The sequence below is a fragment of the Poromitra crassiceps genome (genome assembly GCF_964638095.1).
Source record: "Poromitra crassiceps genome assembly, chromosome: 20".
NCBI classification, from domain to species: Eukaryota; Metazoa; Chordata; class Actinopteri; order Beryciformes; family Melamphaidae; genus Poromitra; species Poromitra crassiceps.
Window position 1 is genome coordinate 25431628 of NC_139637.1, and position 27711 is coordinate 25459338.

Here is a 27711-nt window from a genome sequence, read left to right on the forward strand (position 1 = left end):
AACCAGAAGGTGAAAGTATTAGAAAAGATTTATTTACAAAAACAATGTCGCACAGAGCCCTGTGGTTCAGTCCCATCTCTTGTCCATGTGGACTGACCTCTCCTTCCTGTTCGTCACTTCCTTTTATAGTCCCACAACAAAGAATAGCTTTATGCACCTTGCAGTTTGTGGTAAAACTGTGTCACTATAAGTTATAAATCAGAAAGACTACCGTAAATTCCGGACTATAAGCCGCACCTTTTTTCCCGTTTTTTGGCCTTTTTTGGCCCCTGCGGCTTATATAACGGTGCGGCTTATCTATGGATTTTTTCAAAAAAAAAAAAAAAAAATCTCTCTTTTTTAGCACTCTTTCTAACTATAAATCCTATATAACTATAATAAGTTTTAATTTCCTCTCTTGCCCTCTTTTCACCACACTGTATGACACTGTGTGCACTGTAAAAAACAACACAGGTGGTGTTGTGTTATGTTGTTTTGTTGAAATGTTAATAAATGGGAGCTTCCTCAAACAGCCATCTCTTTCCCAACAATCCCCTCTGTGCATGAACCCTTACATATGGTAATTAAACATTAAAACACAATAAAAAATAAAAAAAAACATTAAAACACCCGCGGCTTATAGTCCGGTGCGGCTTATATAAGAAAAAAATAGTCAACTTTGCAGGTGCGGCTTATACACCGGTGCGGCTTATAGTCCGGAATTTACGGTACTCACAACCAGTCGCGTAAGTGACGTCTCTCCCGCCAGTCCACGTTGTCGATGGTGTGACGTATAAATGTGCGACACGAGGATGTAGTCGATTAACAAAACCAAACCTTACGTTTCAGTTTCAGGACAAACTGACACTTTCTTGACATGCAGAGTTATCTTTTACATGGACCAAATGTACCTTTGCACCCCATGGCACAATTCAAACAGGATAAAAAAGTAACGTCTGTCTCCGTTCACCACCATTGTATTTTTTCAGACGCTGGTACACAGAGAAAGACAGGAAGTGACGTTCACTTTGGCTCTCTATTATATGTAACTGTCTAAAAATGGCTGCTCTCTTGACCAGGCCTGCGTTACAAAAGAGACGATCATGTTGTGGTATTCTAGGTAGAGGAAACTGTGCACTAAGTGCTGCTTCTTGTGTAGATTAAAGGTCCCAATTCGTGCAGCTGTAACCTCTTAAAAACGTGTGTCTCTGGTCCATAAAACATGATTCTGGATTAATTTGTCGAAAATATAGCAACCCCGTTCGTTCTGACGGAGTTGTCACTTCCTCATCTCGTCGCGTCCCAAGAATGGTCTGTTTCTATAATATATTCAGAACTAACAGTTCCCATTGGCCGCTGAGGGAGAGCCCGCCCCAGGCCCCCAGCGGCCAATCAGATTAGCGTCCGTGGACCAGCACGCTAGGTTGTGTCCACAACTAACGTTAGCAACGAGCTATCGCTAACTTAACGGTTGCTACGCTAAAGAGGACATCTCAAAATGCCTAGACTTATCGAATGCACCTCTGCAGTTGCTGGATCACGTACAGTTGGCGTCGCTCCAGCTAGAAGTGTTAATTTTGTGGCTATAGACAAAATGGTGCAGGTAGCTTGTGTGAGAGAGATGCGCGCAGTATGCTTAAGGACCTGAGTGACATCACATTAACCCGTCTGGGGGAACAGAGTGTAAGGGGCGTGGCTTGGAGGAGACTGCAGGGGGAAGCTGGATAGGGACAAATCCAACTCTGGCAGTTCTGAGGTTGGGACCACTCATTACAGGGAGGGATGACGGCAGTATATATGCATTTACAAGTAAAAACAGCTTTTGCACGGAATGGGACCTTTAAATTAAAAAAATTCCCCCACCTTGTTTGGAACCCATTCACTTCAATAGATACAACTGTCGTCACTAACTTAGCCTCGGTTCACACCGGGCACTATTCAGGAGCTGAAGCTGCGCTGAACAGAAGCTGAGTGTCACACTAAAGCAGTCACACAAGAAGCACTCTCTTTTCCTCGCTTGGCGCTGCCTCCCCCCCCCCCCCCCCCCCCGCCCACAACTTGCATTGACTTCATGCCCTGGCAGCTCGGGTTCAGCGCGCTGCACGCTTGGGAAATAGAACAGAAGCCTGAACTATCGCTTCAGCGCGGCGTGGTGTGGCGCGCGGCTGGTGTGAACGGTCTCACCTGTTAACAAGGATGCCGAAATGAAACTGCGTGGCTTCAGCGTAGCTTCAGCGTGGCTTCGGCGTAGCTTTGGCGTATGGGGTGAACGAGGGCTTAAACTCACTGTTGGTTTGGCGGTTGTTTGGTGAGTGTCAACTGATTTTAAATGGGCTCCAGTTGTTTTTGTTGATACCACTAAAAACCACATCATCTCCCTCTGTCCTCTCTCTCTCTCTCCCTCTGTCCTCTCTCTCTCTCTCTGTCCTCTCTCTCTCTCTGTCCTCTCTCTCTCTCTCTCTCTCTCTCTCTCTCTCTCTCCCCCTCCCTTCTCTGTGCAGAATCCATCGGACATGCCGGAGACCATCACCAGCAGAGATGCAGCGAGGTTTCCCATCATTGCCAGCTGTACTCTGTTTGGACTCTACCTGTTCTTCAAGGTAACTCTGGGTTTCCTGAGCCCTTTGTAGGGGGCTTTGTGTGATAGAAGTATTTAGGGCAGTGCTGACCTGCTCTGACCTGCTCAGTTTGTTTTGGCCTGCCACGGATTTGGGAAAAAAAATGTTTTTTTTGTTTGTTTTTAAATTCCCCCGATTTTTTTTATCCAGAATGCAACTCGGGCAAGTTATCAGATATCTGCACTGATTGCAAAGGGTGGACGAGCTTTTTCATGTGTTGACTTTGTGAAACAGTGTCTGAATGTGGCTGCGGATACTGTGTTCACTCCTGAGATTGCATCCCTGCAAATTGTCATGGCAAATTGTTTACAAAAGATACTTTTCAAAGTACTGATTTGATTTGACAATTCTGTCAATCATGGCGTGTTCCACCCCCAAATCGAGTGGGATTCAGCGTGTTGTCGTGCTACGCGAGTGGGATCCGCGGAGTACCAGGCAGCCAGCTGCTTCGTGCGGAGCAAGCGGACAATCCGATGCATGGGTGCTGCCCGCCCGCCTGGAATCTCCGAGGGGCGACCCCTGACTACCACGCTCTCAAGCGTGCGCCTTTTACGCTATTTCTGTAAATACGATATTCCTGGAATGCGCGTTTTAACCCACCAGTTACATTTCTTTGCATTCTTAGAGATTATAGTTTTTGTTTTTGTTCATGTTTCATGCAATTGGCCAAGTTAGTAGTTAGTTTATGGGATAGGAATTATGCCAGATGACAGGCACTAGGTGCCATTTTCTACTTCATTTGGAAGAGAAAATTATCCTGAAATGAAGATTTGATTGACAGCTGCATGTCGTGATATGATTGGTTGAAATGGGGTAGAAATTTGATAGTACTAGGTGACGTCAGCAAACTGTACATTACTGTTATCAATGAAATCTTGAAAAATGAACATTTGATGTGAAAAAGTGTGAAAAACTAAAGACATTAGATTGTTGTGATATGTTTTGCATACATCATTAAATAGGTGCACTGCATACCCAGGTATTTGAACTAAAAGAAAAGTCATTATTGGGTTCAGCTCGACTTTAAGAAAGCACTGCTGTTATCGATACTCGTGCAAATGAGTATAGACCTTATTCGCTAACCCTGGACGGCACCATATTGTTGACATACCGTCCTGCGCGCACACAGCGCTGCAGCTGACAACTAGTAACAGCCTTATTGTCGTTTCTGTTCCATTACAAAATAGCGATGGTAATGACACCAATAAGAACCCCACAGTTGTTGTTTGTATGCTGCCGTTAATGCCTGTAATAAATAAACAAAATAACGAGGTGAACAGACTTTGCTGTGAGGAGCTGTCAGAAAGTTTCACCTGTCTCTCCCAACTATCCACACCTCTCCTGTGCTGCTGACGTATCCTCCGTCTCGCTCCCTTCACGTCTGAGGACGGTAGAGATAGAAACAAACCACAGGGACTTTATTGCTGCAGCCGTGTGTAACGCAGGTCACCATCCGAACACAACAGGAACGATACAGGTAACGCTAACGGCGGCTAGCTTCCTATAAACGCTGCTCTCACATAGGCTGTCACTTGAGAGCTGCTGCGTTATGTCGACAATATGGCGGCGGTGGGCGTGCCAGTACGTGAGTGACGTCAATCGAATAAGGTCTATATCCGTTTCAAATGTTGACAACCCTAATGTGTGTGTCTTTTTCACTTTGTTTGCAGGTGTTTTCTCAGGAGTACATCAACCTGCTGCTGTCTGTTTACTTCTTTGTCCTGGGGATCCTGGCTCTGTCTCACACCATGAGGTCACACACACGCACGCACACACACACATGCACACACACACACGTGTGTTATGGAATGCTATAGTTATGAAAAGCGAAGGAATTGCATTGTAATGTTAGGGCGTTTTCACACCTATAGTTTGTTTGCTCTGGTCTGAATCAGTTGAGTTTTTCTTGCAGCATTTCCCCCTTCATTTGGTTTCTTTCCACACGGAGAAAAATCTGAGCACACCAAAATGCATCACTACAAACCACGGGGAGAACATGCAAACTCCACACAGAAAGGACCTGGGACGAACCGGGGTTTGAACCCAGGACCTCCTTGCTGTGAGGCAACAGCGCTAACCACTGAGCCACCGTGCCATAATGATTTGTGCTAAACTATACCAGCAGAATAGCCAGTGCACTTTGAGGAGACATCTTGAAATACACTTCTGTAGTTTGGTCGGATTACGTTCTCACCACAAACTAACCGCGGACTGATTCACCACCTCTTCAACAGGTCTCGGTCCACTTTGTTTTGGTCCGCACCCGAGTGTTCACACCTCCATCAAATGAATCGCACCAATAGGGAAAAGGAACCAGAGTCCGATTGAACCAGAATAAAAACGCAGGTGTGAAAACGCCCTAATAGAGCAGTTTTATATCCGGTTTTCACACAATTGTGTGAGTGAGGCTGTGGTTCACAGTGATTTTACAGCAGTGAAGAGGTGTTTACAGCACGCTGTAACGCGGCGTGCTGTAAACACCTCTTAACTCATTCATGGCCAGTTTAGGACTGCCAATATTTAGCACAGGCCAAAGATTTTCATAATTGTTGGTCATCTTTCAAGACCCACAGTAAATTATCTATTAGCACCAAAGTGATTTGCAATACCTCAAAATGAAGATGTACGTCTCTGGGTTCACCAGGAGAAAAAAAAGTGAGCTTTTAGCATGTTCTGTACTCTACTTATAGCCATTTATATACACCCTGTTTTCACCAAAAAGGTCTCTCTGAGAAGAGAAACAGCAGAAAAGGCCATTTTTGTAAAAGACACAATCTCAGGCAGAACTCGCTCTCAATTCTTTTATTTTGAACTGTATTGACATCAGACATGTAAATATTAGGCGTTTCAATGGCGTTTCTCCTCTCTGCACAAGGAAGCGCGTTTCTCTGTTTTCTGTTTTTCCTCCTGCTCATTTCAAAACAACAGCTGCGGTATGTGTTTGTTCACGTGCTGTCAGCTTTGTCTTTGAGGGCAGGGACCTGATACCATGTCACAGGCTGGGGAAGTGTTTGAACTACGCGCTGCACTAATAAAAACAAAAACACGTCAAACACGTCATTGGCGGGGAGGGCTATTCCTGATAACACGTCAAAGACGTCTTTGGCGGTGAATGAGTTAACTGCTGTAAAATCACTGTGAACCATGGCCTCTTCAGGGTTATTGCTTAATTTGAAACCTAGCTCATTTCCTGTCAGCTGTTGTATTAGCAAACACCACAACAGGAAGTAAAGCTAGAGGCAATTATTTAGACTGTTTATGTTGTCAAGTTAAAAGCGTCTATTTGACTTTTTGGTTTCTCTCTCTGCAGTCCTCTGATGTCCCGGCTGTTTCCAGCCAACATCCCCAACAAACAGTACCAGCTGCTCTTCACTCAGGGTGACGGAGAGGCCAAGGAGGGTGAGTCCTCTCCCCCCCAACACCCCACTGCCCCCCCAACACCCCACTGCCCCCCAACACCCCACTGCCCCCCCAACACCCCACTGCCCCCCCACTGCCCCCCAACACCCCACTGCCCCCCAACACCCCACTGCCCCCCAACACCCCACTGCCCCCCCAACACCCCACTGCCCCCCCAACACCCCACTGCCCCCCAACACCCCACTGCCCCCCAACACCCCACTGCCCCCCCAACACCCCACTGCCCCCCAACACCCCACTGCCCCAAACACCCCACTGCCCCCCCAACACCCCACTGCCCCCCCAACACCCCACTGCCCCCCAACACCCCACTGCTCCCCCAACACCCCACTGCCCCTCAACACCCCACTGCCCCCCAACACCCCACTGCCCCCAACACCCCACTGCCCCCAACACCCCACTGCCCCCCAACACCCCACTGCCCCCCCAACACCCCACTGCCCCCCAACACCCCACTGCCCCCAACACTCCCTGAACTCTTCACTACCACACACTTCCTGTCTTAAAGGAGAATTTAGTTTTTTTTTTACCTGGACCCCTCTCCTCACATTAATTATGATCTGACGACTCACCCAGTGATCTGCGCAGCGTTTCTGGCCGTCCTACGCGTTGTTTTGAGATCAATAGCGTCCAATCCAGTCGTAAAATAGAGCTCCGTGGGGGCCAAGTGGCAGCCTGTCTTTCCTGCATCTAAATAGCCAGTTTTATTCCTGTTTTCGCCACATATCGTCATAATCTCATCCCTCAACAACCACCAGACTGATATTTCCCCCCGGGCTGTTCCCTGGAGTCTCCCAGGGATCAAATTACCTCATTCGTGATCTCGGTCACCAAGTCTCGTCAAGTCCCGCGATACTTTCCTGCCGGCTGGCCAACTACAGGTACACGCTTTGCGGTGGTGGTTTTAGCGTAACCTATGTGGGATTCGAGGCGTAACCTATGTGCGTTTTAGCGTAACTTATGTGGGATTCGAGGCGTAACCTATGTGGGGTTTGGCGTAACCTATGTGGGATTCGAAATAACGCATCCGAGATATAAAACGTTATGAATATAGCCACGTTATAAACAACAAACTAACCATTTCGAGTAACACTGTTTCCATACGGATCACCAGCGTTAGTTTGTGGTTGAACCCGCCCACAACTCCCATTTTACTTCATGCCTCACAGCTTCACGCTTGTAAAATAGGCGTGAATCCTGAACGATCGCTTGAGCACGGCGTGAGCGTGGCTTCAGCGAGGCTTCAGCGTGACGCGCGCACGGGTGGTGTGAACGGCCTCGCCTGTTAACAAGGACGCCTAAATGAAACTTGTGGGTTCAGCGTAGGTTGAGCTTAGCTTGAGCGTTGCTTCAGCGTCCTGTGTGAACGCGGGCTAAGTCAGTGGTTTAGTTTGATTCCCCCGTGGACAAACTTGACATCGGATCAAGCCTCTTTGGATTATAGAGACACAATTCGGATAACCTAACGTAGGGGTGCACCGATCACGTTTTTTGCCACCGATCACCGATTGCAGATCGCCTATGGGAAATATCTACCCAACCGATCATCGACCGATCACCGATTACCGATCACCGATATATAAACTCCTCAAAAAAAGTTTGGAAACATTATTTCGGGCGATTATTTCTCCCCTTTAATAATACCAATTGGCATTGTATTTTATATCGTTGGAAAGCCTGATTAGTGATAGGGCTTTTTTTTATTAAAAATAATAATAATAATAATAATATAAAAAAATATCGGCAATCAGCCGAAATATCGACAATCAGCCGATCGCATATTTGAGGTCAAAATCGGCCGATACAGATTGCTTGCCGATCGATCGGTGCACCCCTACTGAAAATAAAGACCCTCTTTCTCTCTCTCTCCCCCCCCCTCCTCTCTCTAGAAATAGTCAACTATGAGTTTGACACCAAGAATTTGATATGCCTGCTCATCAGCAGTGTGGTGGGTGTCTGGTACCTGCTCAAAAAGGTAATGTTTAATATTATCATTATGATTTAACAGTATACATGACGTTATTAGGCACAAAGGCACAACTTGAATACTTTTTTTTTTACAACTGTTTCTATGACACACAGAACCAGATAGTGGTGTGTTTGTGTTTTTGTGCCTGGATTGCCAATGAGGTGTGTGTATGTGTGTGCGATCACAGCACTGGATAATACTGTTTGTTTATGCTCGGAGGTGGGAAGTCGGAAGTGGGAAACGCGTCATCTCCAACCTAACATGCAGCTAACAGCTGCTGTTAACGTTTAATTGTATGGGTTTAACCAACTACTGGTTTGGTATGCTGATTGGTCTGCATGCAAGCATACTAAGTATACGATGTGGGTGGCCATTTAGGAACTAGGAACTCGAGTTTACGCGCCGTTTTATTTGATTTTTCCTAGTTAGGATGCTGATTGGTCTACAAGCATATTAAGTTGAAAATAAAAACAATTCAAGTGTTTAAAATTCATACAACTTTATTTTTCTTACCGTATATGATGTCGGTGGCCATGTTGAAATGACGTAAATGACGAACTGGGAGCAACTAGGGGTTGAGAAATCATACCCCAGTTTCCAACTAGGATCTCTGAGTTGACGCGCTTTTATAGGATGTGGGATTTTCTGACCTCCGAGTTATAATCAAAGTTCGAACACAGCATTAATAGAGAGCCAAAGTCACACCCACTTCCGGGTTAGGCATATGAACCAAGGGAGTTCATCCACCATTTATTTCCCCATAGACATTTCCTAAAATGCGTATACATTTTTTTTTTACTTAATCAAACCAAGCGATTCAGCTATATTTAGAGTCACGAGAGACCATAGAACTTTTCACTCGGACCAAAACTTCAAAAACAATAGCGTTTTTTTACTCGAATTTCGATTAAAAGTCGACTTTGGCCAGCGAATTTCGAATAGTGTTTTTTGCTAGAAATGCCCATCCCTAGTTTACTTCACCCATTCCCTCCCACTCTGCTGACGAAAAATCAAGATGGCGACGGCCAACGTTTCAACTCCAAACGGGAGACCAAGATCAATAGGATAGCTCTGTCTATATTACTTAGGTCAGTGGTTTAAACTCGACGAACTTTGATGTTACTGCTCGAGGTGGAAAGCCGTGGAGGCAGCCATTACCGTTTTGCCAGCGGCGTTCCTGATTGGCCGGTTACGATGTCAACTATGAGGCAGGTCCCCGATTGGCTAGTAGTGCACTTTGTAAAATGTGGCCAGACGGTCTCGCAGAACGAAACGCAATGTGAGTTCACGTGACCAGATGGTTTACCAGGCTAGAAATCTCTCGGTTCATTATGCTTAATCCGGAAGTGGCCGTGGCTTTGGCTGTCTTTAACCTGTTATGGTGTTTGTGACATCACAGCGCTGGATAGCCAATAACCTGTCAGGGCTTTTGTGACATCACAGCAGTGGATAGCCGATAACCTGTCAGGGCTTTTGTGACGTCACAGCAGTGGATAGCCAATAACCTGTCAGGGCTTTTGTGACATCACAGCACTGGATAGCCAATAACCTGTCAGGGCTTTTGTGACGTCACAGCAGTGGATAGCCAATAACCTGTCAGTGCTTTTGTGACATCACAGCACTGGATAGCCAATAACCTGTCAGGGCTTTTGTGACGTCACAGCAGTGGATAGCCAATAACCTGTCAGGGCTTTTGTGACATCACAGCACTGGATAGCCAATAACCTGTCAGGGCTTTTGTGACATCACAGCACTGGATAGCCAATAACCTGTCAGTGCTTTTGTGACATCACAGCACTGGATAGCCAATAACCTGTCAGTGCTTTTGTGACATCACAGCACTGGATAGCCAATAACCTGTCAGGGCTTTTGTGACATCACAGCACTGGATAGCCAATAACCTGTCGGGGCTTTTGTGACATCACAGCACTGGATAGCCAATAACCTGTCAGGGCTTTTGTGACATCACAGCACTGGATAGCCAATAACCTGTCGGGGCTTTTGTGACATCACAGCACTGGATAGCCAATAACCTGTCGGGGCTTTTGTGACATCACAGCACTGGATAGCCAATAACCTGTCGGGGCTTTTGTGACATCACAGCACTGGATAGCCAATAACCTGTTTGGTCTGGCGTTTGCGCTGAACGGTGTGGAGCTGCTGCACCTGAACAACGTCAGCACCGGCTGCATCCTGCTGGGGGGGCTGTTTGTCTACGACGTCTTCTGGGTGAGACAGACACACACACACACACACACACACACACACACACACACACACACACACGACACCAGGGGGCAGAGCTCAGTCTACAGGCTGATTTCAGTCAGTTTTAACCCTTAAAGAGCATGGGGCAGGTTAGAGACCCCAATCAGTCAATGTGTAGGTGAATTATGGAGGAACTTGATTTTCACATTAAGACACTTACATATACACTACAGTGACTTCTGGGGTCGTTTTATTTTTTGAACTTTTATTTTGACATCTTGGACCCCAAAACTCTGACGTCAGTGTAGGGAGTCGCCAGGCATGCCCGTCTGTCCCTCTGTCTGTAGTCACTTAGGTCAGGGCTGTCAGTCACACACTATGGATGCTAACGCCGGTTTTCAGGAGGAAGAGGAGGTAGCAAATGTTTATGCACATGCATGTGATGGTCCTCAGGCTAATTTTGACAGTGAAAGAGAGCAGGAACAGCCCACAACGGACCGCGGAGAGAGAGTTGTGAAGGAGCTTGAAAGCAGCGGAGGCGGGCCGAGGTGCGGACTGTAATTTGACACACACACAAGCGAGCGGAGGCGGGCCGAGGTGCGGACTGTAATTCGATACACACACACGCACGCACACACACACACACACACACACACACACACACACACACACACACACACACACACACACACACACACACACACACACACACACACACACACACACACACGCGCGCGCGCAAAAGTGACGTATGTGTCCAGCCATCTGGCCGAGAGCCGAAGTCCCGAACACAGTGAGAAAAGCTGCTGCTGCAGCGGGGTGCATATTGTCCGGCCAGCCGACCGAGAGGCATGCGAGCCGGGCACAGTTGGGGTGTGTGAGGTGGCTGGCTGTGGAGGTGGCGGTTTCTCCTCCTCCTTCTTTCTCTTTTCACAGCAGAGCAGAGCAGAGCAGAGCAGAGCAGAGCAGAGCAGAGCAGAGCAGAGCAGAGCAGAGCAGCGGTGGAGGAAGGAGCCGCAGCCTCCCCCTCCCTCGAGTGAAGAGAGCGTATCACACAGCGTAGACACACACACACACACACACACACACACACACACACACACACACACACACACACCGAGAGAGAGAGAGAGAGAGAGAGAGATAGAAAGAGAGTGTCACGCAGACAGGCAGCAGCAGCAGAGTGGAGCTGACAGCTTGTTATCTGCATGCAGTAACCTGGCGACACCCGACCCAAAACTCACTGACAACGACTTACTACAGGCAGCTACTGACTAAATGACTAACTATATACTAAAAACTAACTAGTGATTAACCTACCAACTAACCAACCGACTAACTGGCTGACTGATTGACTTTGACTAGCGTACGTACCTGACCTGCTATCTGTCCTGAAATACGACTGATTTGACCATGGATTTGACGAGAGTGGGAGGGGAGAGGGAGACACGCACGCGGAAGCCACTCCCCACTGTGACGTAGCAGGCTTTTTCTAACAGAATAAAAGTCTGTTATTTCCTTCTGAAAAAGGAAGGTGTTTTTCTCCATATTTTTTTTCAAACTTTTTTTTTTTTTTTTTTAATGATGCATTAACTTTTCAAATGGACATAGGGACAAGGTTAAGTATACATTTAGCAAAGGAATTACCCTGCTCCATGCTCTTTAAAGAGCCCCTAAAGTCATGTTTTAAGATGTATATAAAATACTTTGAATAGTAAGGGCTACACATACTAAAGCCCTGCATTCTGGCCCGAGGGCCGGCCCGACCTTAGGGCCGGTTCGCTGTGGTGGTGTTTGGCATAATGCCAAAGCGGTTTTGAAAATGTCGACACCGGCCCAACTCTACATAGGCAGACAAAACTGCTACAGAAACCACATGCATCTCTTATTGGTCTGTTCTAATCACATGCTGCTCACTGTGTTGCCAGGTGTTTGGAACCAACGTCATGGTAACGGTTGCCAAGTCCTTTGAGGCGCCGATCAAATGTAAGTAGAAGTGTGTCTGCAAGCTCAAATGTCAGTCAAATGATTTTGTGGAAGAGAAATCGGTGAGCCTCACGACCATTAGATGCTAACCTGATTTGATTTTTTTTTGCTTTGATCTTCGATAATTGATGAACATCCCTAGTTCACACCGGGCGCTATTCAGAGGCTGAGTGTCACGCTAAACCGGTCACGCAAGAAGCACTCTCTTTTCCTCAGCGCCTCACTCGGCGCTGCCTTTCCCCCCGTCCACAACTTGCATTGACTTCATGCCCTGGCAGTTCGGGTGCGGCGCACAACACGCTTGAAAAATAGAACAGAAGCTGAGACTATCGCGGCAGTCTAGCTTCGGCGTGGCGTGGGCCGGGGCTGGTGTGAACGGTCTCGCCTATATGAAAGTGCCACAGCGCTGCTTAGGTTCAGCGTGGCTTTAGCGTGGCTTTGGCGTATGGTGTGACCGCGGGCGAAGTCCCTCAAGCCAGACTGTCTCTTCTACATACGGTGAATACTCGAGGACATTTCAGACCCTGTGTGTATGCTGCTGTATGTACAGTCTGTTTTAGGGGTGCACCGATCACGTTTTTTGCCACTGATCACCGATTGCCGATCGCCTATGGGAAATATCTGCCCAACCGATCATCGACCGATCACCGATTAACGATCACTGATATATAAACTCCTCAAAAAAACTTTGGAAACGTTATTTCGGTCGATTATTTCTCCCCTTTAATAATACCAATTGGTATTGTATTTTATATCGTTGGAAAGCCTGATTAGTGATGGGGCTTTTTTTTATGATTTAAAAAAAAATGAATATAAAGAAATATCGGCAATCAGCCGATTGCATATTTGAGGTCAAAGTCGGCTGATACAGATTGCGTGCCGATCGATCTGTGCACCCCGAGTCTTGTTTGTTTGTCCTTCCTTGTTATTTCACTGTTATACTCAAGTGTGTGATTGTGCCTTCCTCACGTCTCTCTTCTCCCACCACACACACACACACACACACGCACACACACACACGCACGCACACACACACGCGCACACGCACACACACACACACACACACACACACACACAGTGGTGTTTCCTCAGGATCTGTTGGAGAAAGGTCTGGGAGCCAGTAACTTTGCCATGCTGGGTCTGGGCGACATCGTCATCCCCGGCATCTTCATCGCCCTGCTGCTGCGCTTTGACGTCAGGTAACTCTCTCTCTATCTCTCTCTCTCTCTCTGTTTCTCTCTCTCTCTCTCTCTCTGTTTCTCTCTCTCTCTCTATCTCTCTCTCTCTCTGTTTCTCTCTCTCTCTCTCTCTCTCTCTCTCTCTCTCTCTCTCTGTTCATCTGGCTCTCTCTCTCTCTCTGGCTCTCTGGCTCTCTCCTCCTATCTCTCTGTCTCTCTTTCAATTCAATTTCAGTTTACAATTCAAATAGCTTGATTGGCATGGACAAAAACATTTTGCCCAAGCAGTTTACAGAAGTTTCATATAACATTATGTATGGAAAATACATGGGTGTCACATAATGCAGGTTCTATATTAAATCATTCTCCACCATTGACGTGTTTTCACCGCCATGCGATAGATGGCGCTCTTGGCCGGCTTATGGAGTGCTACTATACTCCTAAACTCATCCACAAGCCAGAGTTATAGTCCCACAAAACCAGCCAGCGGAAAAAGCAACCATCTCCCTTCATGGATGCGGTCCATTCTTTGATTGCTATACAATACAGTGCAATAGTGAGGTAAAGTGACCGCCTACTTCCTGCTTCAGCACTGTACCAGATATTTTTATACGCCATTTATTTTCCCATACACATTTTGTAAAATGCTCATAAAAATAGTTTTACCTCGTCAAACCAAATAGTTCAGCTTGGTTTGAACAAGTACAACTATTTTTTATACGCATTTTACAAAATGTCTATGGGAAAATAAATGGCGGATGAAAATCTCTGGTACAGTGCTGAAGCAGGAAGTAGGCAGTCACTTTGCCTCTCTATACAACACAATGTAATACAATTAATTAATATCATATAATTTGTGGATCTTATTAGGGGTGTCAAAAATAATCGATTATAAGATGCATCGCGATGCGGACGTGCACGATTCTGCATCGATTAACAAATATCAAAAATCGATTATTAAAACTTTTTTTTTATTTTTTATAATCAAATAAAATAGAATGTAAGTACATGCAGTTGTTTATTTTAATTATGGATCATAATACAATGCAATTCCAAATGCACTTTTATTTTAAAAGTAGCCACACAGTGAGAAAAAAGAAAGTGAGAAAAAATAAATCATGTATTGCGGAAAAAGTGATGCATCGATTTAAGATGCATCGTGATGCATCGTTTAATCGAATCGAATCGTTGACAGATTAATCATAATCGAATCGAATCGTGAGGCCAGTGAAGATTCACAGCCCTAGATCTTATAGTGGTTGTGAGTCCCTCAGGCTGTGGCAGGCAGAGACATATTTAGCTACCCCCCCTCTCTCTCCTTCCTTCTCTCTCTCTCCTCTCTCTCTCTCTCCCTCCTCTCTCTCTCTTTCTCTCCCTCCTCTCTCTCTCTTTCTCTCTCTCTCTCTCTCTCTCTCCCTAACCCTTTTCCCCTCACCCACTCTCTTTTTGCCTCACTTGTTCTCTGGCAGATTTGGGAGTTGAATGCACTTTACATGCAGGGTTCCCACGGAAGCATGGAAAACCTGGAAAAGTCAGGGAATTTCAAAATATTGTTTTCCAGGTCTGGAAGAGTCATGGAATGAGTAAAATCCTTGAAAGTCATGGAATTCTGTTGTGTGTCATGAAATTGTTAACAGTACTCTTCCCGTTGATAACCTTCCACGTAATGTAACATAACGGCAAATTTATTTTCTGTAGCTGTTGACGTAACGTAGCTCTAATATGTGTCAATTTTAGTGCTTCTTGTGTTTTATGTTTTGATGGAAAATTCCTGTTTTATTTCAATAGCTTCCATGTCACGTGACGCAGTGACTCGAGCACTCAAATCCAATATAAAGATGTGTGTCCTATTCATCCAGTGTTGTAGTAAGTTCTGGTAATGATTCAGAGTCACCGCCTCACATATTAGATGGAGATCCTTGAAAACCCATGGAAAAGTTTTGAAATTGTGTCCATGACAATGTTGTGGGGAACAGTGTCAACAAGATGAGACTGATTTAAAGAGATGATTTGATCAAGCTCAAACTCTCTCCTTCTCTCCAGTCTAAACAAGAACAGCAGAACGTATTTCTACACCAGCTTCCTGGCCTACATCTTCGGTCTGGGCCTCACCATCTTCGTCATGCACACCTTCAAACATGCGCAGGTACGAGGTCAGAGGTCAGAGGTCGCCGGTACAAATCCTTTTGCAGAGTTGGGGGCAGAGATGCTCACAACTCATTTGTTACAAGTCCAAGTCAAGTCTCAAGTCTCTTATGGATGAGCATTCTATCATCTGCTGCATTCCATCCGGTGTGCTTAGAACACTGCATAGCTAAAACTAAGGGACTCAAAGCATGTACTGTATTATCCTCACTCCTTTATCTATTAGCATACAGTATCAGCATTGATTAGATGACATCAGTATAGATTTCCTTGATGTTAATGCACCAAAATATAAAATAAAAAAATAAAGATTGTTCAAAAGTCCCAAACCTCAAGTCTCAAGTCAAGTCTCAAGTCACTGTGGGTGAGACTTGAGTGCGACTCAAGTCCAAGTCCCCATCTCATCTCTGGTTGGGGGGAAAGTTACCAGCCATGTCTTAGGAATCAGAGTACTAGTTGTCCACCAAAAAGAATTGACAGTGCGTTTAAAACGATGACACTGTCAGTGAGGGACAGTGTTGAGGGGGAGGTATAATTGATTTTTTTGTGACAAATTAGTTTTTCAATTCAAACTGTAGCAAGAGGAAAAGAACGCCGCTTGGCTTAAAGAGTATGTGATAAAACAAAATATCTGGGTCACTTCATCACTGACCAAATGTCTGATGATGAGGACATGTATAGACCTGGGCGTGTGCTATATGGGCAGGCTTAACATGCTGGTCAGGAAATTTCATTCATGTTCTGATGATGTAAAGATGAACCTTTTCAGAGCCTACTGTACCCCCATTTATACTGCCCCCCTGTGGGTGAGCTTCAAAAAAGCGAGCCAACATAAGCTTCAGGTTGCATATAACGATTGTATGCGGATTTTGATGAAAAAACCTAGGTGGAGTAGTGCAAGTGACCTGTTTGGTAAGGCAGGAGTCTACACTTTTCAGGCCCTACTTAGAAACCTAATGTATAAATTTATCAGCAGACTAAATGTGTCCCAGAATGCCATCATAGTACTGCTAACCAACCCTGTGTTTAGTGCTGTGAGATACAGCTCACGAATGTGGTCCTATTGGTATAGGTGCATTCTATTATAGATCTTAATTCTTTCTTGTGTGTTTTATTTTTCTAAAGTGTTGTTCATGTATGTGTTTTTCTATGGATCTTGTGTCTGATAATAAAAGTTGATTGATTGAGTATGTTGGAGGTGGGCTTCCTGTCCATATCAATAAGGAAGTAGCCAGTGGGCCCTACTGACAAATCCAAGGCAGGAAGTGACAAAGCCTTTATTTGACGCGTGTCGGTATAGAGCGCCCCCTGCTGCCCTGATGGAGGAGTTGTGCAGTAAATATGTGATCCTTGAAGTCACCCTGCTGCTGTTGTTGTTGTGTGTGCCTGCAGCCGGCCCTGCTGTACCTGGTCCCAGCCTGTGTGGGCTTCCCCGTGGTGGTAGCACTGCTCAAAGGAGAGCTCACCGAGATGTTCAGGTGAGCAACCGTAGCAACCCAGGCCTGCTGGTTCCCATCGGTCGGCAAAGCTGCCGGTTGAAACTAAATCATTTTGGTCACGTTGTTGGCAGATTTTCATTCCACCCAAGTAACTCCCACCAATCCCACCCCTCATTGGACCAATCCCACCCCTCATTGGACACAATCCCACCCCTCATTGGACACAATCCCACCCCTCATTGGACACAATCCCACCCCTCATTGGACCAATCCCACCCCTCATTGGACCAATCCCACCCCTCATTGGACCAATCCCACCCCTCATTGGACCAATCCCACCCCTCATTGGACCAATCCCACCCCTCATTGGACCAATCCCACCCCTCATTGGACACAATCCCACCCCTCATTGGACCAATCCCACCCCTCATTGGACCAATCCCACCCCTCATTGGACACAATCCCACCGCTCATTGGACCAATCCCACCCCTCATTGGACCAATCCCACCCCTCATTGGACACAATCCCACCCCTCATTGGACCAATCCCACCCCTCATTGGACACAATCCCACCCCTCATTGGACACATCTATAGAGAAAGTGATGATTGTCCTGCTGAGGCTGAACTGCACCCAAACACACAGAGAGGATGAATGAAAGCTGTTTGTAAAACTGGCACATTTCTCACCATAAAGTGTCCAAATGTCATGTTGCATAGCTTTACATTCATGGACTGGCAACAATGGAAAGGCTGAACTAATAATACTATAATAATAATAATAATAATAATAATAATAATAATAATAATAATAATAATAATACTAATACTATAATAATAATAATGTAACAATCTGAAACTCCTAAGAGAACCTTGATTTGCAGGCAGCTATTACAATGAAAAACACTAAAAACAAAACAAAAACACTAGAGCAAAATTAGAAGCCATCCTGAATGAAATGTTACCTGTAATTTGTTACAAGTAACATGGCATAATGGTAATTGTATTATAATATTGTAATACGGCATAAGCCAAGATGTATATCGTGTATCGCCATTTGGCCTAAAAATAACGAGATAGGCTCATTGGTTCTGGTATCGCCCAGCCCTTCATCCAATCAATTGGTTAGAGTTATTCACACCCCACCCCCCCACCAATATTTCCCAGCATGCAGCTCAGTTCAGCTGCGACATGGACGTAGGAGAGAGGTTCTGGCTGCTTGACCTAAATACTCACCTGTCTGTCTGCTTGTCTGTCTGTCTACCTACCTGTCTGTCTGTTGGCTTCAATTCTTGTCTGGTCCTCCTCATCCTCAACCCCGAACCACATTCCACGGGGCCAGGTCTTTCTACCTGCCACCAAACTCCAATCTGATTGGTTATGAGTTTGTTTGGACAGCTGTTCCTGGCTCCCATCGCTTCCTCCAGCCCTCATGGTTTTCATTTCCTGTCTCCTCCTTCACTCCTCCACTCCGCTTTGTCCTCATTCCCAAGCAGCGACATCGTGCCTGAACAATGTAGTCGATGCGCAAGTGCCTCAAAGCTGCATTATGTCTAATGGCCAGCAGGGGGCCACTCCACTGGCTGCAAAAAGAAGTCTGATTGTATAGAAGTGAATGGGAAAATGACCCTTCTCACCTGATTTATGACCTCCGTAAACACTTTCCTAATGAGTTGATGGTCTCAAATGCTAGTTTCAAGTCTTCATCAATACAGCCTGATGTTCAGTAAGTTAGGGTCCAATTTATAGTCGAATAGATGATAAAGCAGGCTATGCTTTGGGGCATGATTGTGTTGGCTCAGCTCAGGGGAAAGCCCTGGTCTCGTGCGAGCTGCTTCTGGCTCCAAAAAAACCAAGATGGCGACGGTCAAAATGCTAAACTCAAGGCTTCAAAACGGGAGTACACAAACCAAAGGGTGACATCCTTGTGGCTACGTCCTACGTGCTAAAAATAAAATCTCAGATTTCTTTATCTCAAAATTCGATTTTCGATTTCGATTCGATTTTTTAATCCTATAATACTTCTCCAACCATTTTTTGCCGTGCACAGCTACATTTTTTTTCTCAGAAGTGACACAATTTATGCTTTTACTCTGAAGGCAGAACAACCCAACTTCCTGTTTTAGCTTGGCGCTGCTATGCCTAACTTCCTGGCTGTTGCTTGCTAACCTGCAGTCACTTGACACGGGTATGTGGGTAACTGCATAGCAGTAGGAGGAAACAGACAGACAGGGTGAGTCTGGTAACGTAACGTTACAGCCAGAGTAAGCTACTCGGTGGCCCCACGTGTTGTTATGTGTCCTAAAGGCAACATTTCACCATCCGGTGATAATGTGCTCGTGAAAAGTGTGTGTGTTGTGGCTCTCGTTATATTGTGCAGCCCGCAGCAACATGCCGCTCGCATTCATGTGCTTCTTTGGAGGTGTTGAAATAAGTTAGTTGTGATGCTGTCTTTAGTAGCCACTAGCCACAGCCTTCAGAGAGACTTTACAGAGGGGAGAAGAGACGAGGAATCTCATGCTTACATGAGAGAGACCTGCCGTACCATAATTACCATAGTTAACTCATTGAATGCCAATGACGACAGCTGTCGTCAATTCAAATACTGACGTAGAGTGCCAATGACGACGGTTGTCGTCAATTGCGTTTTTTGACGGTGGGACGTGGATCAATCCCTGATACATCTCTGGTACAACTATTGTAGCTATTGGAGGTCTATAACCTATTTTACAGAACCCTTAGGTGGCGACAGTGCTCTCCACATAACAGAAAGGCAAGGAAAAAACAAAGAAGAAGTCGTTATGGAAACGGAAATCGCATCGCATCCGTATGCATCGATATGCTGAAGCACGTTACTGCAGCTGTGCCTGCAGCAGCCAATCTGCTCCCACAATTGAGCCGCTCCGTGTCGGTTGCGACAGCAAATCCGCACATCCACACCGTGGAGTTGTTATTATTCTCAACTGGAAGCATCGTTGCCGGTGACAAACACACGCGGAACGCTGTAAAAAAGCCTGGCTGTTCCGCACCCTTCACTGTGCGCACAGCAAACTCAGCAGAGAGCCACCACAGACAGGAGGAGGAGCGTGCAGTTGAGGCGGGGCGGGGCGGGGCGGGGGGGGGGGGGGGGGCACGCAGAGCAGCACGCAACACCCAGACAGACCCAGGCAGCAGGACAGGATTGACAAACGCAAGCCAGAATATCCGATACCCACCAGCAGCAAATCAAAACCAGCAAGAAGCTGCAACCAGCAGCGCACGCAGGGGCCAGCGCTGCTGGTTGTAGCTAAAAATATTATTCTGCCAAACAAAATTCCCTGGCCTAAACTGTTTTATTGAAGGAAATTATTTTTGAGGTGTGACTACATTAGAAAAGATTAGCTTCAGAGTCAGTGATGTGCTTGAAATGATTAATTTCACAAAAGGCCAATTATCTCAGCTTCTAGAAAAAAATTGCTATTTTTGGATGAATCAAGCTATCTTCTCCGGCTCATAACTAAAGAACGGAAAATGGGATCAATAAACTTTTTTTTGCAGATGATAGAATAGAGTCTCATCGTTCTTTGTGCGTGTTCAGTGTTTACATAGTAATATCACACAATATTCTGTGGGCCTCGAGAAATCACTGAAAACGCTCTGAAACTCTGGCACTGGGAGCGTCCGTTCTCCAAAAGTGGCTGGCACTCAATGAGTTAAAGGGAAAATCGATTTGCAGGTTTTCATTTTTTTAACATTGTCCTAACTAATTAACTCGAATTACCATTCAAAATCTATTTATCGTGCAGCCCTACTACGTCCATATTTTTATACAGTCTATCCTCATTCCTCTCCACTTGTGTTTCTCCTCCTCCCGATCCATCCCTTATCTCCTCTCCTCCTCTTCCCCCCTCTCATCTCCGCAGCTCAACACTCTAATCGTCCATCCTTGTTTCTTAATTATTTTACCAACAGACTGTACTGGTTTAAGATACTAGCTCACTAGATTCTCTCTCTCTCTGTCTCGCCCCTTTTCTTACAATCACCTCTCATCTGTTGGCACTGCCTGTGTTTCTGTCTTTATTCCCTTTGTTTTGATTCTTTCTTTTTATTTGTTACTTTCTTTGTTTTCTCCCTCTCCCTCTCTCTCTGCGTCTGTCTTGTGGTTAGCTATGAGTCGTCAGAGGAGGTTCTCCCTGGCTCTCCCAGGCTCACCTCCTTCCCAACTGTCAGCGGCTCGCCCGCCAGCCTGGCTAGCTCCATGGATACCGTCTCCATGGCGACCGACTCCTCCCCCTGCCGCCGCCGGTTACAGCCCACCTCCATCTAGAGGCCCCGCCCCCTTTCCTCCCTCTCTCTCTCTCTCTCCTCGCTCACCTGGGCAGGTAAACAGCCCGTTAGCTATCGTTAGCTAGCTCCTTTCATGACTGTGTGGTCACTCCATTCTACACAGCCTTATACCATTGTTAGGAAAGTGCACAGGTGTCGCAGCATTCTACTCAACATTGCAGAAGGATCTTGTGATCTTCTGCAGTCGGGGTTGAAAGCTCAACGCCGCTAATACATATTTTTTATACATTTCTAAAAAACAAACTCAACTTTCAATTTCCTTCAAGCTATCACAGCGCTCGCTATCGGCCCCTGCTGGCCACTGGTCCCATACACCGAAACTTGGAAGTGAATATACTATTCGATGCCTAACATCCTCTTCTTCTAAATAACTATTGTTTCCGCTTCCAAATTGTTGTATAAAATCCACCTTTTATATCGTTGATATTAAAAAATCCTTGATGCAATACCATTCAGGAAGTGTGGGGGGCGACGGTGGCACTGATGTCCGTACTGCCGGCGCCGCTGTCTAATGGGAGATGCTAATAGGGTCCCCGGGTGCTAACGCTCAGTATGAGCGTAGACTCAGCTCTCAGTCTTAATCCGTTTCACTCCTGTAAGACTGAGAATATTACTATTTAAATCTTTGCATATCGTTAGGTGGCGCTGTTGGAAGCCTTGCACCGGAGAACCAATCATGAGGGTTGTGGGCGGGCCTGCTTTCTGGGAGCAGTGACGCTCATGCAGAACCCGTGTCTCGCAAAACATCGCCGCGTTTGCGGAGAAACATATTAATCACTTAGAAACAAACATAACCCGTTAATAGGACGTGTTTCATCCGGCCCCGGCGGCTAGAGGTCTTTTCCCCAGCGATAAGCCCGACTCCCGAGGCTAACGTTACAGAGCCTGCTGATGACTTCACAGCGCTTCACAGTAGCAAGCGGACCACTTCCGGGTAGGTCAAATGATTGTAAAATAAACAACAGGTATAAACTCTCTTTGCAGCACATCAGTGTGAAGAAATTAGAATAGTGTGAAGAAAATCAGCAGTTCCCATTTTTTTCTTTATATATATATATATATATATATATAAAATAGTTATTAGCAGCACCGAGCTTTCAACCCCGACATCACAAGATTCTGCAACAGTGAGTAGTACCTTTGAAAATGTTCTGCGTCACTTATCACACGAGTATTATCAACACCAGCCCGACCGCAGCTTGAGACTTACTTTCCGTCTTTCTTAATGATTGTAAAAGGGACTGTGTAGAACGGACTGACAACAGAGTAGGGAGGGACTACCTGTTAACCAGACCACAGCCGTCTGTCAGTCTGCTTTACTTCCTGTCTGTCCATCCATTTATCACCTCATCTCTTTGTCCAGCCTGTGTGTTACCTCATTTCAAAATTAAATAAATACAGTTTAAATAAACTATGGGAGGGGGGGGGGGGTCGATACAGCATAGTATCGCGATATTTTGTGTGGCAATATATCGTATCGCACAAATGCCATCTCATTATATAAATTGTCAGGTGCTGCCTGCCTGCCTGCTTGGTAATCCCATTTTGTTGCAATAAAAATGGTTGAAGTGAGATAAACAGACTTGAAAATGTATCTTATTAGATCAAACACATGTTGAAAATGTATCTTATTAGATCAAACACATGTTGAAAATGTATCTTATTAGATCAAACACATGTTGAAAATGTATCTTATTAGATCAAACACATGTTGAAAATGTATCTTATTAGATCAAACACATGTTGAAAATATATCTTATTAGATCAAACACATGTTGAAAATGTATCTTATTAGATCAAACACATGTTGAAAATGTATCTTATTAGATCAAACACATGTTGAAAATGTATCTTATTAGATCAAACACATGTTGAAAATGTATCTTATTAGATCAAACACATGTTGAAAATGTATCTTATTAGATCAAACACATGTTGAAAATTTATCTTATTAGATCAAACACATGTTGAAAATTTATCTTATTAGATCAAACACATGTTGAAAATGTATCTTATTAGATCAAACACATGTTGACAAAGTTTTCTTTCCCTTTTGGGCATCATTTGCATTTGAAAAAAGGTAATAAATCACAATATATTGGTGGGTTTGAACCTGAAACTGCTTCATGCAGTGTTCTAACCCGTTTTAAATTTTAATTGAATTTATTGAATTGAATTGCATTTTTAGCTTTTATTTTAGTTGTTTGGAGAGGATGCCGGTATAACCCTTGTGAACAACGAACGCCAAGGGAATCCTAACCTAAAATTAAAACGGCAATGACAGTGAAGACAACAACTCCCATGATCCCACGCTACTTCACGACATCAACAAACCCCATCTTTTGTTATTGGTTTGATTTGACAGAAAATGACATCTTGTACATTTAAGTTCAACACTAGTCCTCAATCAAAACGCTTCTAGTTAACGTTCATCCACCGTTTATCAAGCTTTGTCTCTTGAGATGTTTCTGCGTGACGTCTTGGGAATCTTTGATTGGCTGCAATCAACTCCTCCATTTTGCCCTATTGCTCATGAAACTTACATCAGCTGCTGTCTAGCACATCGGTAGAGAAACACAAAAAATGTATTGGCTGTTGACGGCTGATAACGGTGAAAAGTTGTTCCGTTTGGTTTTGGTAATGTTGCTCACAGTGTGAACACAATCATCTAACACACATCTAACACACATCTAACACATAAAAGGGCTATGTATGTATGTATGTATGTATGTATGCATGCATCTGTTTCATTTTCTTTGGACACCGTCAGCATGACAGCATTCAGATTCAGAGTACTTGCAGACGGTGACAGGGCAGTTCCCCCCCCCCCCCCCCCCCCCCGGTCATTATGGCAGATTAAATGGCCAAAAACCAATTAGTCAATTAGTCGAGCACTACCCACAGCAGCCATCAGGTGACACACACACACACACACACACACAGTGGAGTTTCTTCAGGATCACACACAGGTAAACACACACCAATTAGTTGTACCACACTACCCACAGCAGCCATCAGGTGAAGTGCCCCCGCCCTCCCACACACACACACACACACACAGTGATTGCATGCTCCAACGGGTATCAGCAATTGGTGATAGCACTACCCACGGCGTCCAGCCGTTGGCACACACACAGACACACCCAGACAGACAAACGGACAGTGATTGCAGCTCCAACGGGTATCAGAACTAGTAATGATGTAAAAATGTCTTCTCTTCACTCTCACGTTTCCTTCTCTCTCTCTTTTCTTCTTCTCCCCAGGTACGAGGAGGTTAGCCCCGAGGAGGCGGAGCCTAAAGAGGACTCGTCCGAATCGGAGAAGAAGGACCAATAGCATCCATCGCTGCCCCTCCCCCGCCCCGCCCCCAAAACACTTTGTCCAACCGCCACATTTCACCGCAGCCCCTCACCAGCCCTCCTCCGCGGTAGTAGTGGCTGTTGTCATGGTAACGGTGGTGGCTGTTGTCATGGTAACGGTGGTGGCTGTTGTCATGGTAACGGTGGCGGCGGTGTTACTAAAGGTGGTTTGGTTGACAGCAGCTCAGACTTGCCTGCCATGGCTTCCTCTCTGTGTCTCTGGGCTGCAGGCGCACGTGAACACATGTCGACCTTTTAGCTCTGTGGCTCCACATCTCACACGTTTCTCCCAAAAGCCTCTTGAGACTAAGATCTAGCAGAGCATTTTCCTTCTCGACTAATCTATCAATTATTTTCTCGACTAATCTAGTCTATAAAATGTAAAAAAAATTGTGAAAAATGTCGATCACTTTTCCCCCAAAGCCCAAGATGACCTTCTCAAATGTCTTTTGTCATCACCTGGTGCCAAAGATGATCAGTTTACTGTCACAGAAGACTAAAGAAACCAGAAAATATTCACATTTAAGAAGCTGGAACCAGATCATTTTAGTATTTGTTTCTTAAAAAAGGAGTCTAATCGATTATAAAAATTAATTTTCTGTCGATCGACTAATCATTGCAGCTGTGAAGTCCGTGGAACAGAACTTAGTCTAAAGATGTATTTGGGGATCCCAGATCTCATGGCGGTCCAAATGGGTCGGAGGCGGGCCAAATTTGATAGTGTCAATATTTCAGATTGATGGTGATTTTTCTCTCCACCCGTCACAGCGGCTGATGGCTGATGGCTGATGGATTCCACATGTTGTCATGTGTTGCTCGCCAGGACAGGAAAGACCATGTTTGGCTGGTAGAGTACAGGACAGGAAAGACCATGTTTGGCTGGTAGAGTACAGGACAGGAAAGACCATGTTTGGCTGGTACAGTAGACTCACTTTGCAGCCACAGCCCAAACGTTCCCAGCATGTCTGCTGGCGAAACACGTGTGACTGTGTTCCTGTGTGTGTGCAGCCTGTTTCACCAGACCACCGCGCTTACATACACCAGGAAATAGTTGAGTTCCTGCTACTCGAAGAAGCGCTTGGTTTCGCCTATAAACAGCCTCAAAAGTGGGGGGGAAATCACAAGGTAAAACAAGCGCTTCTTCCCCCCCCCCTTTTTGTAATTGAAGCCTCTGCATAAAGAACCATATTTAAGCACAACAGCGCCCCCTCGCATACCTGCGCTTATATAGTCAATCTGCATTAATCTGAATGTGAATGAATGAAAATACACACCTAGAACTCCAGCTTAGTGTCTCGGTGTTGGAAACACAATCAGACTTGAATGGTTTGTTGTTCCGAGGCGTCTTCCTGGTGTATTTTGCCCGGGGTCGACCACCCTGCCCGGGGTCGACCACCCTGCCCGGGGTCGACCACCCTGCCCGGGGTCGACCACCCTGCCCGGGGTCGACCACCCTGCCCGGGGTCGACCCCCCTGCCCGGGGTCGACCACCCTGCCCGGGGTCGACCCCCCTGCCCGGGGTCGACCACCCTGCCCGGGGTCGATCACCCTGCCCGGGGTCGACCACCCTGCCCGGGGTCGACCACCCTGCCCGGGGGGGTCGATCACCCTGCCTTCTGCTTTATCACATCGCTTTCTGTTGCTTTCTTTTGTTTTCCTTTGTTTCCTTTTTTTTTTTGTAAAAGGCCAGGATTTTAAGATGAAGAAATGTTGAATCGAGGGGGTTTTGTTTTTAAATGAGAACATTATTTTGTTGATGCCATATTCTAGACTCTAGAATCTAGAGCTAACAAAGTGTTGACTGTCTTACGTGTGTACCAGTGTCCTCCGTAACATCAAGATCAGCTGTCGTAGTTACTAGTTGTCATGTCCCGTGACTATAGCAACATGCATTGTAGCAGGACTGTGGTTCCAACATGGCTGCCAACCGTCTAAAGATGAGCTGGTCTGAAGTCAGCAGTTGGCTCGGTGGTTTTCGGTCGAGGTCCTGGTGGTTTCCTGGTGTCACAGGGAAACCTGTCCTGGTGGTTTCCTGGTGTCACAGGGAAACCTGTCCTGGTGGTTTCCTGGTGTCACAGGGAAACCTGCCCTGGTGGTTTCCTGGTGTCACAGGGAAACCTGTCCTGGTGGTTTCCTGGTGTCACAGGGAAACCTGTCCTGGTGGTTTCCTGGTGTCACAGGGAAACCTGCCCTGGTGGTTTCCTGGTGTCACAGGGAAACCTGTCCTGCTGGTTTCCTGGTGTCACAGGGAAACCTGTCCTGCTGGTTTCCTGGTGTCACAGGGAAACCTGTCCTGCTGGTTTCCTGGTGTCACAGGGAAACCTGTCCTGGTGGTTTCCTGGTGTCACAGGGAAACCTGTCCTGGTGGTTTCCTGGTGTCACAGGGAAACCTGCCCTGGTGGTTTCCTGGTGTCACAGGGAAACCTGTCCTGCTGGTTTCCTGGTGTCACAGGGAAACCTGTCCTGCTGGTTTCCTGGTGTCACAGGGAAACCTGTCCTGGTGGTTTCCTGGTGTCACAGGGAAACCTGTCCTGGTGGTTTCCTGGTGTCACAGGGAAACCTGTCCTGGTGGTTTCCTGGTGTCACAGGGAAACCATCTTCTCTTTCTCTTTAGTACACAACCATCTGGGACGGCGTCTTTGGAAACGGTTTAGAAAACGGCAGGTGCCATTAAAAAAAAATACCAGGCAGGTGATTGGATGAACGACCTGCCTATCACAGACGTGCTTCCCCTCACACCTGAATCCCACCTGTAGCTGCCTCTGGACGCTGATTGGATGGCTTGGAGCGCTGCAAGATGGATTTCTCGCGCAATCGTGATCTCGTGAATCCAGCCGCCTCGCAAGGTTAAAGTCACTACGTGCGATTTCTTTTTTTTGACCACTAGAAGTCGCGCTAGAGCATTAGTTAACAAAAACCGTCTAAGCTCCCGTTCACACAGGACGCCGAAGCAACGCTCAACCTAAGCTCTATCTACGCTGAACCCACAAGTTTCATTTACTATTGCCTTGTTAACAGACAAGGCCTGAGGCTGAAGCCACGCTCACGCCATCGTTGAGGATTCACGGCTATTTTCCAAGCTTGA

At 46.0% G+C, this 27711-nt stretch overlaps 1 protein-coding gene across 1 annotated transcript in view; it reads left to right on the plus strand.

Moving 5' to 3' along the window:
* Nucleotides 1-25723, plus strand: part of LOC310795036 (minor histocompatibility antigen H13-like) — a 33853-nt gene extending 8130 nt beyond the window's left edge. Inside the window, exons 2-11 of the mRNA XM_083657056.1 lie at nt 2481-2579; nt 4268-4350; nt 5908-5996; nt 7907-7992; nt 10090-10215; nt 12123-12180; nt 13259-13379; nt 15402-15504; nt 16896-16981; nt 24531-25723. Coding sequence (XP_083513182.1) covers nt 2481-2579; nt 4268-4350; nt 5908-5996; nt 7907-7992; nt 10090-10215; nt 12123-12180; nt 13259-13379; nt 15402-15504; nt 16896-16981; nt 24531-24603 — 924 coding nt within the window. The 3' untranslated portion in view covers nt 24604-25723. The remainder of the gene's footprint in view (nt 1-2480; nt 2580-4267; nt 4351-5907; nt 5997-7906; nt 7993-10089; nt 10216-12122; nt 12181-13258; nt 13380-15401; nt 15505-16895; nt 16982-24530) is intronic.
* Nucleotides 25724-27711: the final 1988 nt, after the last annotated feature.